The sequence below is a fragment of the Ahaetulla prasina genome, chromosome 2 (genome assembly GCF_028640845.1).
Source record: "Ahaetulla prasina isolate Xishuangbanna chromosome 2, ASM2864084v1, whole genome shotgun sequence".
NCBI lineage: Eukaryota > Metazoa > Chordata > Lepidosauria > Squamata > Colubridae > Ahaetulla > Ahaetulla prasina.
This window is the reverse complement of record NC_080540.1, coordinates 264,409,891-264,423,390: the sequence shown is the minus strand read 5'-3', so window position 1 is coordinate 264,423,390 and position 13,500 is coordinate 264,409,891. Positions and strand designations below refer to the sequence as shown.

General features: G+C 35.7%; 1 protein-coding gene across 1 annotated transcript in view; it reads left to right on the top strand.

Annotated features, from left to right (window-relative positions):
• RASA1 (RAS p21 protein activator 1) overlaps positions 1-13,500 on the top strand; it is a 50,697-nt gene that overhangs the window by 35,947 nt on the left and 1,250 nt on the right. Inside the window, exons 17-24 of the mRNA XM_058168498.1 lie at positions 1,816-1,975; positions 2,161-2,303; positions 3,591-3,706; positions 4,573-4,659; positions 5,323-5,390; positions 6,035-6,123; positions 6,833-6,910; positions 7,657-7,791. Of these exons, the coding sequence (XP_058024481.1) occupies positions 1,816-1,975; positions 2,161-2,303; positions 3,591-3,706; positions 4,573-4,659; positions 5,323-5,390; positions 6,035-6,123; positions 6,833-6,910; positions 7,657-7,791 (876 nt within the window). The remainder of the gene's footprint in view (positions 1-1,815; positions 1,976-2,160; positions 2,304-3,590; positions 3,707-4,572; positions 4,660-5,322; positions 5,391-6,034; positions 6,124-6,832; positions 6,911-7,656; positions 7,792-13,500) is intronic.

The window sequence follows — 13,500 nt, the reverse complement described above, 5'->3', positions numbered from 1 at the left end:
GCCTATTGCTGCGCAGGCCTCCGCTGTTTGCTACAAGGAGACAAATTGCTGGGAGGCAGATTTTTTTTTTCTTGTGCTAATCAGGCTGTGATGAAAATGAAACTAAAGCTGTTTGCTGCAAGGAGACAAATTGCTGGGAGGCAGAGGCAGAGGCAGGTTTTTTTCTTGTTTTCCTTCCCAAAAAAGGTCGGTGCGTCGTATAGTCCGGAGCGTCTTATACTCCGAAAAATACGGTATATATGCAGATACTTAGATTCCATTATAGATGAATTACGACAAAAATTACTTGGTGAAGGCTAAATATTATCATAGTCTATGTACCTATAAATTGTTGGAATAATAAAAACTGGTCTCAAAAATTCGGGAAGGCTTCTAAGAAAAAGGACAGTATTTGAAGTTCTTGTACAGAATTTAGTTTCTGTCGCATTTTTCCTGTTGGGAATTATCACAGACTGTACAGTAATTGAGACTAAACTGATTTTAAATCTAATAACAGCGGCAAGATTACTGATAGGACAGTATTGGAAGAAAAAAGAAGTACCTACAATAGAAGAATGGATATTGAAAGTTGCCAATCTGGCTGAGATGGCAAAAATCTCAGCCTTTTTGAAAGACAATACGCAAGAAAGATATTTAAATGAATGGAAAAAATGGATCGACTATATTCAAAACAGATATCAGACTAGGAGTTATCAGACTGCCTTTGAATGATTAGGATGTATTATTTCTGATTGTTTTGGGGGAGGTTAGGAATTGATGAGAATTGTAGGAGTATAATTGAGTTAGGAGGGAAATTTTTTTAGCATGTTTGTTTTATTTTTAACTATACCTTGTGTTTGTTCCGGGAAGTTGGGGAGGGGGGAGGGGGGGTTGTGAAGGGAGGGGGAGGGGGGAAGGGGGGGAAAGTTTTGTAAAACTTTTTCAATAAAAAAAAAGTTCACCTATTAGGGTACATGTATAACGTGTCAATTACATTCTATACAGAAACAAAACAAATTAAAATTGTAATGCAAAACTTAAAAGAAACAGTCCCTAGACAACAATGGAAGAACTATGGATCATGTCTATAAAATTTTCTCAAGCTGTAACTAAGAGAAAACTTATAGAAAATGTTTTATAGATGATAAACAGCTCCATCAATAAGCATACTGTAATAAATGCTGAAAATGCCACGAGAAGAACAAATTACCTAATGGGGGAGACATGTAAAGAAAACTTACAAAGTAGTATAAAGAAAGATGCAGCACTATTCAGATAATTTTAGAATTCAAATCTGAAAAAAACCAGATTTTTTAACTAGGCATAATTCCAAGATATTTTAATAAAAACACCACAGTTTAACAAGATACATGTTCACAAACTCGGGGATAAACTTAACACTATCTAGACTATGAGATATCTTACCAATGATATTGGACTGGAAATTTTAACTTGGAGAATATGCAGTAACAGCAGAATTAACAGCATATATTCATAACAGAGGTTTGACCAAATTTTTAAAAATGGCTTTCATATATATTGTGTATTACCCAGCAAGAGAAATTAAAAATATTTAGAGTTCTTTTAAGGAAAAAAAGAACTGAAATCAGAAATACATGAAAATTGCAAAATGTTTAGAAACAACATATCAGTTGGAGAGACACAAAAACATATTTAAAATAGTTGTTATTGTAAAAATATAGTAGCTTCTGCAGCTAATTTCCATTCACTAATATTCCATTTTTGCATTAACTAATTTTTTATTTGCTTGTTTTCTTGTTTTAGGAAAAAAATGATATTTCAGTTTTATATTAAATATTAACCTTTATTTTTCAGTTGGTACTTCAAAAAGAGTTGCATGTGGTCTATGCCTTATCTCATGTGTGCGGACAAGATCGAACATTGCTGGCTAGTATTTTACTTAAAATTTTTCTCCATGAAAAACTGGAAGCATTATTATTGCGAACGCTGAATGACAGAGAAATATGCGTGGAAGGTACATTGTAAATCTTTAATACTGATTTCTGAAATTAATTTTCTATGACATTCCTTTTCTCTTTTCCCAAGATTCCTAATCCTTTCCTTTAGAATGTCTTTTGTACCATTAACATTTCTCAGATTTATTATAAAATGCCATACATAATATTTGTTCCCAGTATATAAACACATATTTTTATTCAGATGAAGCCACTACTTTATTCCGTGCCACCACATTGGCAAGTACACTTATGGAGCAGTATATGAAAGCTACAGCTACACGGTTTGTGCATCATGCTCTAAAGGACTCTATTTTAAAGATAATGGAGAGTAAACAATCTTGTGAGGTAAGAAACTTCAGTTAATATGACTATCTAATGAATATGCACGTTTTCTTTAGGAAACACTTTTTTTAAATGTACATTTGTTTCATTTACAGCAATTTTTAATACTATAAGCCTATAAGCCATCTTCATGATAGTAACTAAGCTAAGTGTTTTTGAGGAGATTTTAAATTGAGATTTATCCTTATAAAATTAATTCCCTTTCTATTATATTATTTAGGTTTTAAATTGAATTATTAATATATTGTATCTGTCAATTTTCTAAGTACATTAATTTTAGAACTATTATACAAGTGTAAAAAAAATCATATGCTAATCTAATTAGTACTGTCTTTATAGCTCATACTGTATTTCCAATATTATTCCATTGTATTATTTTAGTTTAGAGCAGATAGTCTCAACCTGGGGTCCACAGATCCCTTGAGAATCCTTTCCAAAGGAATCTTTGAACTTGGGGAAAAAAACATTACAGCTTTATTTTCACTACTTCTAACAAACTTTGCATTCAATGATATACTGTACATACGGTACTATGTAAATATGGCCTCTAGACTCCAAAACTTGGGTTTTTAAAAAATTGATTTATATTGCCAACCACCACACATATATGACTCTCAGCAGTTTACAATAAAATAGATCAAACAAATAATATTAATTATTTTAATATTAGTAATATTAAAAACATATAGCAGCCAAGCGTCACAAAATAACCATCAACAAAGCCAAGAGGTGGCTTTATCACTCATCTGGGCCCCAGGCCATGTATAAAACTAAGTTTTAGGGGTACTGCAAAAGGCCAATAGGATTTAGGATACCCTAATCTCAGATGGAATTAAGAGATTAAAAATATTTGCTAACCTCATAACGTTATCTAAAATTATTGTACCTAAAAGTGCATCATCTTGTTATCGATTAAATGGATTAATAAAGAAGCACATATATTAACTATTTGTTTTTTTAAAAAATGTTTCTACAGTTGTATTTAACCTGTATATAATTTTTCCATTGTAATATAGACAGTGTCTTTGTATTTTATTTGATGAAATTAAATACATTTTTCTGAGAAAGATTTGTAGGTTTCACCAAATACTCAGAGGTCAAAATGGAACAAAAAAGCCAAGAATGCTTAGTTTTGTGGCATTACAACCCATATACTTATTACTGAATTTAAAATTTCTGTGTATTTCAATAGTCTTAATCTTAATCTTAAACTGCTGTGTATTGTAAACATATTTAATCTATTTCATTCAAAATAAGAATTAATGTTCAATTTATGGTTGTATATTTCAGTTGAATCCTTCAAAATTAGAAAAAAATGAAGATGTAAATACTAATTTAGCACATCTACTAAGTATCCTTTCAGAGCTAGTGGAAAAAATATTCATGGCTGCAGAAATACTACCTCCGTAAGTTCATCAGTATTTTTTAGAAAAATCTGTTGAAATTTGGTTGTTTCAATTTCACATGTATACACATTCTGTCTATTGTTCTGATATAGTTCTTTCTAAAAAGTTATTCCTTGGCCAAGATCTTTGATTTTGTTCATTAGCTGAGTGTTTGTGGGTTAGGGTTAGGGTTATGTATGCATAGTAGAACCTCTGTAAAATTGTAAAAATAAATTTCCTTGGTTTTCACCTGCATCTTGATTATGATGTATTGAACTGGAAGTGTTATTACAGTCTCAGTCACTTTATTTCTACTATAAACTTGAATAATTCCCTTTTTACAACCCTATAATCCTTTAATTTGGGGTAAAGACAGTGCCACTGGATGGAGCTGAGCATTTACTGGCTGGATGCCCATCCTGACGCCATGTGGAGTTTGCAGCAGCTAGTTTTTTCTTTGTGCCCTGAGAGGGAAACATCTGCTGTGATTTAGGATTGAGCTCTCAGCATTCTAAGTAGATGGCTTAATCTTCACTACTAGGCCACCACACTGCCAGCACTGCTATAAACTTCGATGAACATTTAGAAAGTTCTTATATTTGTTTTAAAATTATGTATCTTACAGCTATTCAGCTGATACCTAAAAGTAAAATTTATGGAGAGTTCAGTACTTTGCTAAAGTTTTTGTGTAATATATATTTATTGAGTCAGATGTATTTTATTTCATTCAATTTTTCCTGATGTTTCATGCAACATTTTTTTAAATACTACTTTTGATTGTATAGACAAAATATGAAGTATTGGGAATATCAGTTATCTATAATTTTGGAATATTGACTATAGTATAATTTACATTTGTTATTATTCCAATTGTATTATTTGAATAGGACATTGAGGTATATTTATGGTTGCTTACAAAAATCTGTTCAGAGCAAGTGGCCAGCCAACACAACCATGAGAACAAGAGTAGTTAGGTAAGATATTTTTATTATTAGTTTTGCTTTGTTGCCTGTTATATGCTATAATTGAGAAATTCACCTTCATGTTTTATTTTTCAGCTATCTTTGAAAAGATACATTGTTTTAAAACTTTGAAAATGCACAATATTTAGATTTCATAGTTATAAAAAATCACTTTTCATAAATTACACAATTTATTGTGTAAATTAAATAACATATTTAGAAAAAACATTGCATGTGCAGAAAAATACTATTAAAACTTGAGAGAAAAATATTAGTTGGGTAAGTAGGAAAGTAATTCCTACATCCCAATTAGGAAATATGCTTTTGTAACTGTTCTTGCAAAAAGATGCTGGTATAAGTGCTGTCTCAAACGTGAATGTATATATAACATCACTGCAAAGTGATGTTAAATACCTATTATTGGTGGTAGTTCACTTATTCTTTCTATAACATAATATGTTATGGAACAGGACCTCATCAGAAAACATCTATAGAAAACTATAGATAGAGAAAGAAATTAACATACCAAATTTTAACTCTTTTTTCCTTATCTTGTTGAGACTGTGAATATGTATATTTAACTACTTGTTAAACAGTACATTACTACAGTACATCTATGAAATGTTTGGTTCATTTATTTCAAATATCAACATATTCTTGTATCTATAATTTCAGTGGCTTTGTTTTCCTTCGGCTGATCTGCCCTGCTATTCTAAATCCAAGGATGTTTAATATCATCTCAGGTGAATACATTAGATAGTAATTAACTCATATTTAGTATTAGGACAACACTTTCAAATGCAGTCATGAAAATAAATTATATTGCTTGGTTAAATAGGGTTAAGTGCTTTTTTAAAATGTACGATTCTTATTAGAAATGTCAGTAATAAAATGAGAATGAGAGTTTATGGATCTGGTGCACTCATTTGGATTCAGCATCATATGTGTTTAATACTGCTAAACTTCCCTAAGAGTTTTCCTTTCAACATTTTAATTTTTTTAAGTAAAATAAGTTCATACTGCTACTCAATTCAATTCATTTTGAATTGTTTTGAGAGGGTTAGATACTAGGAAGATAATGACAAATATGCAGTTGTATAATTATTTTTATATATTTCCTAAACAACTAGTTCGCCAATTTTTTTCTTTAAAGAAATTTTAGGAAAGTAGAAACCAGAATTTACTGTCCTTAAGATTTCTCTGGTTATATTATCAGTGCCTTAGGAAAGGAAGTGCTATGGTTTGTGAATTTTCCGTTCAAAAGGCTATCAGTTAGCACTTGAAATCAGGAGCAACTTAGCTGGTTTAATGTGGCTTGGAAGGAAGAACTTGATTTAGGTTGGCTTGCTATAAATTATTGTAATACTAGTTGTACTGTTTATTACAGATTCTCCTTCTCCAACTGCAGCAAGAACACTCACGCTGGTCGCTAAGTCTGTGCAGAATTTGGCAAATCTTGTTGAGTTTGGAGCTAAGGTAAACATAATTAGTTCATTATACTCTCATCAAGAAAGTACAAACAGCCTATCCTAATTGCTATATACATTGCCTGCAGATAGTCCCATAGTTAATCATCGGGGGAAAGGATCACCTTACATCCTGTATCCACATATCATACTGTATTTCCCCAAAAATAAGACCCGGTCTTCCCGGGAAGGGAGTATATTTTCAGTTTTGTTTGTTATTGTATGTTCCATGTGTGGGTTTTCTTGAAAGCAGCTTAGAAATTTGAACTGATGCAGAATGCCAATTCATATGTATTGATCTGTACTGTTTAGATAGACAGGTTATCACTTTGCTTCTCAATCCATTTTGAAGTGCTGTAACATTTTTCACAATTTAAAAACTGCTTCCTTTTAAAGGCCAATTATGAATTTCCCTTGTCAGTTCTGGTCAATTGCTTCGCTGACTGCAAATAGGATGAGATTTAGTAAATCTCATAAAGGAACCTCATTACCTTTGTTACCATTTTACAAAATATATAAAACTTGTGATTTAGTCTTTTGTCATGTGAATCTTTTGATGTGATTCTCATTAAATGTAGGAAAGGGATATTAAATATTTTAACTACTTAAGCTGCTTTGGGAGTTCATGTAGAAATCAAAATTTAAAACTACTGCATGCATTACAATAGATTTGGAATAAAGATAGCATTTTTATTGCTATCTTGCTTATTTAATTTTAGGAACCTTATATGGAAGGTGTAAATCCATTTATCAAGTGTAACAAACACAGGATGATCATGTTTTTGGATGAACTTGGGGTAAGAACACTTATTTATAACACAGCTATTAGTTTTGTAAATATTTGCTTTATTATCTCATTGAGAACTGGGAAAAGACTTTATTTCTCTAGTTCTAGAAATGTACTTCAAAGTATTAATTGTTTATTCTCCAAGGCACTATCTGTGCTTTCTGAAATGGCTTTTCTTTATATGGCTTGCTTTTATGTGTGTTAAAGTAATTTCAGTGGACTTTTTTAATATTCAATTGATATTGTCTCTCTATTTTATGTAATTCATCTCCCTGCTTATTCCTGCCTTGCTATTTTATATATTCCCATTACCATCTTCGTTCATAGGATTTTTCTTGCATAGGATATTTTCTTCCAGAACACATTAATTCAGTGTAGCTGTTTGCCATGCTTATTCACTCACGTTGGATAAAATCAGCCTATTGGTATTAAAAATAGAAGGTTAAACTTCACAAGTAAGGGTAATATTTCTAAAATGCAGCATTGGATATCAGTTCTTACTTGAGCTTCCTGCATCATTCAACAATGAAATGGAATCTGTTAGTTACACAATTTTAATTTCTGTGATGCTACACAACTTTTTAAAAGCACTCATTATGTCATTTAAGCGTTAAGCTGCCTGTAGTTAAAGAATGACAGTGACTGTAATCATTCTCTATATGGATAAATATTGTCAAATAATGGTAAAAAGTGAGAAAAGTCTGACTTTTGTATTATTTTGTAAAAGATGATAATCTTTGTTATATTTTGTTCAAGAACATACCTGAGCTTCCAGACACTACAGAGCCTTCTAGAACTGACTTATCACGTGATCTAGCAGCCCTTCATGAGATTTGTGTGGCACATTCAGATGAACTTCGAACACTCAGTAATGAGCGAGGGGCAATGCAGGTAAGAGCTGATACCAAACATAGGCTTGTTCCAAAATATGCAAAGAATTGACTTCTGTCAGCCCTTCAAAGTAGACGAGACTAGGGGGCTCCTCCCCACCCCCCCAAGGTGGCTGCTGCCCAGGAGGAAAGTTTTTCTTTCCTGCTGATGATCTGTTTTGTTGCCGAAGCTGGTTTTTTGGCAGTATTGCTCCCTGGCTTTGAATGCAGGCATTTAGGAATGATCCAAGATGACTTTTGAAGAGCTGTGGGCCGACCTGGGAAGGGGAATCTTGAAGTTTTCAGCTCCCTGTGGGAGTAGCTGGAAAGTCATTGGTCTTTTCTCTATTTCTTCCTTTCAGCAGAAAGTTTTACTGATGGGAAGCTTGGATAAGCAAGCCTGGATTTTAACTTCACTTTTTAAAGTTTTGCTTTGCTCTTTATCTTTAAATGTTAATTGGGTAGTTGAATGCTGATTGATTTCAACTGGCTGCTAGATTTTATCTGAGGTTTATTTCTGGTATTGTTGTTTTTTTCTTGGATCTACTTGGCTGCTATCATTAACGCCTGCTTTTCTGTAAGGAAACACAGCACATGCCTTGGAATGGTGAAAGTGCTTCTACTTGATTTATATTTTATTGAACATTCATTGCAGGGAAATTGTATTTCTCAATTTGCTATTTTTCCCCCCTGTCTTCTTATCTATTACATTGAGCAACAGCGTATTAGATTAGCCGTGGAAAGGAGGATGAGCTCAGGAAAAAAAAAAGACTGCTTGACAACATGCAATCTTTAGCTGAAAGTTTTTTTAAAAAGTTTTGTGAACTCATTTATTTTATTTATTTATTTATTTCAATTTTTATACCGCCCTTCTCCCGAAGGACTCAGGAGATTTTACAGCCTAGTAAAAATACAATGTATAAACATTAAAAAGAAGTTAAAAAGAAATATTATAACGTGGCCAAAATTTTAAAAACCATTTAAAATCATAAGACATAAATAACCCAATAAAATATCAATCCAGTCCCGCTTGAATAAATAGGTGCGTTTTCAGCTCACGGCGAAAGGTCCGAAGATCAGGCACTTGACGTAAACCAGGGGGAAGTTCATTCCAGAGCGTAGGAGCTCCAACAGAGAAGGCCCTTCCTGGGGCCGCCAGCCGGCATTGCTTGGCGGACGGCACCCTGAGAAGGCCCTCTGTGTGAGCGTACGGGTCGGTGGGAGGCAAAAGGTAACAGCAGGCGGTCCCGTAAGTACCCGGGTCCTAAGCCATGGAGCGCTTTAAAGGTGGTAACCAAAATCTTGAAGCGCACCCGAAAGACCACAGGAAGCCAGTGCAAGCTGCGCAGGATTGGTGTTACATGGGAGCAACGAGTCGCTCCCACTATTACCCGCGCAGCTGCATTCTGAACTAGCTGCAGCCTCCGGGTGCACTTCAAGGGCAGCCCCATGTAGAGAGCATTGCAATAGTCCAAGCGGGAGGTGACAAGGGCATGAGTGACCGTGCATAAGGCATCCCAGTCAAAGAAGGGGCGCAACTGGCGGACCAAGCGTACTTGGTGGAAGGCCCTCCTGGAGACGGCCGCCAGATGATCGTCAAACGACAGCCGCTCATCCAAGAGGACACCCAAGTTGCGCACCCTCTCCGATGGGGCCAATAACTCGCCCCCCACAACCAGCTGCGGCTGCAGCTGACTGTACCAGGGTGCCGGCATCCACAGCCACTCCGTCTTGGAGGGATTGAGCTTGAGTCTGTTTCTCCCCATCCAGACCCGTACGGTTTCCAGGCACCGGGACAGCACTTCGACAGCTTCATTGGGGTGGTCCGGGGTGGAAAAGTACAGCTGAGTATCATCAGCGTACAGATGATAACTCACCCCGAAACCACTGATGACCTCACCCAGCGGCTTCATGTAGATGTTGAACAGGAGGCGAGAGAATCGACCCCTGAGGCACCCCACAAGCAAGGTGCCTCGCGGTTGACCTCTGCCCCTGTCAACACCGTCTGCGACCGGTCGGAGAGATAGGAGGAGAACCACCGATAAACGGTGCCTCCCACTCCCAACCCCTCCAACCGGTGCAGCAAGATACCATGGTCGATGGTATCAAAAGCCGCTGAGAGATCTAATAGGACCAGGGCAGAGGAACAACCCCTATCCCTGGCCCTCCAGAGGTCATCCACCAACGCGACCAAAACTGTCTCCATACTGTGACCGGACCGAAGCCGGACTGAACGGGTCTAGATAGACAGCTTCATCCAGGTACCGGGAAGCTGCCATGCAACCATTTCTACAACCTCCGCCACAAAGCGAAGGTTGGAGACTGGACGATAATTACCCAAAACAGCTGGGTCCAGGGAAGGCTTCTTGAGGAGGGGTCTCACCACCGCCTCTTTCAAGGCAGCGGGGAAAACCCCTTCCAACAATGAAGCATTTATAATTTCCTGAGCCAGCCTCGTGTCACATCCTGAGTAGCCAGCACCAGCCAGGAAGGACACGGTCCAGTAAACACGTGGTCGCATGTAGCCTCCCAGTAACCTGTCCACGCCTCGGAGCCACAGTCTCAAACTCATCCCAAATAACCTCAACAAGACGTGCCTCTGCCATCCCACTTGGATCATCGCAATTTTGGTCTAAACTATCCCGAAGCTGAACGATTTTATCATATAGATAACCGTTAAACTCCTCGGCACGTCCCTGTAGGGGGTCATCCCGCCCCCCCTGTTGAAGGAGGGAGCGAGTCACCCGAAACAGGGCGGCAGGGCGGTTATCTGCCGATGCAATGAGGGTGGAAACGTAGGAACGTTTCGCCTCCCTCATTGCCACTAGGTAGGTCTTAGTAAAAGAGCTCACTAGTATCCGATCAACCTCGGAACGGCTAGACCTCCAGGTACTCTCTAGGCGTCTTCTCCGGCGTTTCATCTCCCTCAGCTCCTCAGAGAACCAGGGAGCCAAGTGAGATCTACGCCGGGTCAGAGGCCGCAAAGGCACGACACGGTCCAAAGCCCCAGCCGCGGCCCGCTCCCAGGCCGCAACTAGTTCTTCAGTCGTGCTGTGGGCCTCATAAAAACTCATAAAAACATTTCCTTTGAATGTGGAAAACATTCAAAGGAAACTAACAATAAAAGATAGACCAGACTAGGAAACCAAAGTCATTCAGGCCAACATAACTTTTATTGCAAAGTTATAACATAGTTTTATAAATTTGAATGTATTTTCTCCATTTTATCTTCATGAGATATAGGTAAAGTCTACCTGAGATATTTTCTCATATTACAGTTCTGTCTGGGACACAGGGTTTTGACAATTGTTTGGTTTGTGGCTCTTACTTCTGTTCTTTAAATTTATTCCTTTTTCTCTTACAACTTTTTACATTCAAAACTTGCTTATGTAATTTGGAGGAAAAAATTATATATCTCTATATTTTTCCCATTTATTTTTATTTGATTCAAGTTAAAATACAAAATACCAAAAAAATTTAAAGAGACAAACTAAGAAAAAACCCAAAACATTCAAAAAGTATACTTAAAAAACCCCACTACATACTATCCCTAGTTGAATTCTGATTAATATAACAATATTAGTTTTCCTATCCCTAGCAAAACAGCCCCCCCCCAAATTTAAATTATTCTACTATTAATTCTATTTACAAATTATTAACCTATCACCTATATACTAATGATAAAATAGTTAACAGGAAGAACAATAATAATAAAGACAAGATTAAAATTTCAAAACCCTCTTTTAACAAACTGCTATTGTAATCAACTTGTAGAATATTTATCATGTTTTCTTAACTATCCCAAATTGCCCCCAAAATTAATACTAATTCATCCTGGATCACATATTCACATTTGTTTCTTAATAGCATCTCTTATCAATTGTTATCTGATTAAATATAATAAGTTTAATCTCCAAAGCCAATCTTATCTTCCCAAAATGTCCAGATGAAATTGTTTCCCAGTTGAGCGTGATAAATCTATGCCTCAATGTCCTTCAATCCACATTAAAAAAATTAATTGGTCACTTATCTACTCAGACAGCTTTCTGCTGTTGTATAAGAATGCAGGCTTGAACTTCAGAGAGGTGTATGGAGTCAACACAGTTAATTCTATGTCTGGGTCCATATTTCTTCCCAGCAAAACTACTGCTTTTGAATCACATTCATTTTGTGGGTTTAATTTATCTACAGTTACTTGCCTATGACTACCACACCTTTATAAGTTGATCAAAATTTTAAAAAAGCTTTCAGCTAAGAATTGCATGTTATCATACAGTATTTTTTTCAAGTATCAGCCTCATCCCTTGTCTGTAACCTGTAAACCTTGTTGCTCCGTGTAGTAGATAAAGCAGAATAAGAAAACTGACGAAGGAGCAGGGAAGGTGTTTTCTGGATATTTAAATACAAAATTAAAAGAAAGACTGAGAAAATAAGCTAAATTTTTTGCAAATTGAATTAAATACAGAATCCCTGTAGTGAATGTCCAATAAAAATGTAAATCAAGTAAAAGCACTTTCACTATCCAGAAACATGCCATGATTCTCCATTTGGAAAAAAACAGAAGTTAATAAAAATAGTCAAACAAAGCAAAAGGAAAAAATCAAGAACAGATAAAATTCAGCAGGAGGTTGAAATAAATCAGCATTCAACCAGCCAACTTTTAGAAATAAAAAACAAAGCAAAACAAAAGCTTCAAAAAGTGAGGCTAAAACCCAGACTTGCTTATGAAAACGGTCTGCTGAGAAGAAATGGTGGATGAAAATTCCAGCTGCTCCCACAGGGAATTGCTCTCTTCAAGATTCCCTCTCTCGGGTGAGTCCACAATCATCCAAAAGTTGTCATGGGCAATTTCTAAGTGCCGCCATTCAAATCCAGGAAGTAACACTACCAAAGAACCAGCTTTGGCGACAAAAGCAGATCATCGGTAGAAGAGACAAATCTTCCTACTGGAAGCAGCCAGTTTGGGGAGCAATCTCAATCTCTATATTTTTTTATAACCTTAATTTAGAGAAAGATCTTAGTATATTGGTTAACTGTGAAATATATCCAAACCTCAAACCATAAGGTTAAAACATAGCAGAATAAAATAAATTCTACTTTTAGAATTTAGGAGCTGAAGTGAGAATTCCTGGCTTCTGAGAAATCCTTACTTTCTTGAGAATCTGTATTTAAAGCAGACTTTTTAAAAATTGGATTAAAACATTTGGCTAGCCTTTTAAATACAGTTGTGCTTGATTAAGTCAGTATCCTAGAATCACATTGACCTTGTCTTTCGCTTTTATATGTGCTAAATACCAAACTAGTATGATACTTAGCAAACTTGGTATTTTCCAAAGTAATTGTATTGAAAGTGTATTACGGACAAATTTAAGTATGGTACATTGTTTTTTGGAGTCTTGGATTGGGAATGTTTAATATTCACAGATAATTCAAGTAAACTGGAGATTTCTCATAAAGTAGTGAAGAAATTATTCTGCAAGTTAAAGAATCATATATACTGAGTATATATGAAGTGAAATATAAACTGAAGATGAAAACAGAAATACAGTCTTGTGAAAAAATGAGTAAAAGTTTACTGAAAATCATGTAGGCAATGTTTAGTTTAGTTTATTTAGATTTGTATACTGCCCTTCTCCCGAAGGACTCAGGAATGAATTCCTATTCACTTAAGATGAATTCATCATCTATGAGCTTTTATGGGTAAAATTGGGAGGAAGCAAACTCACCAAAT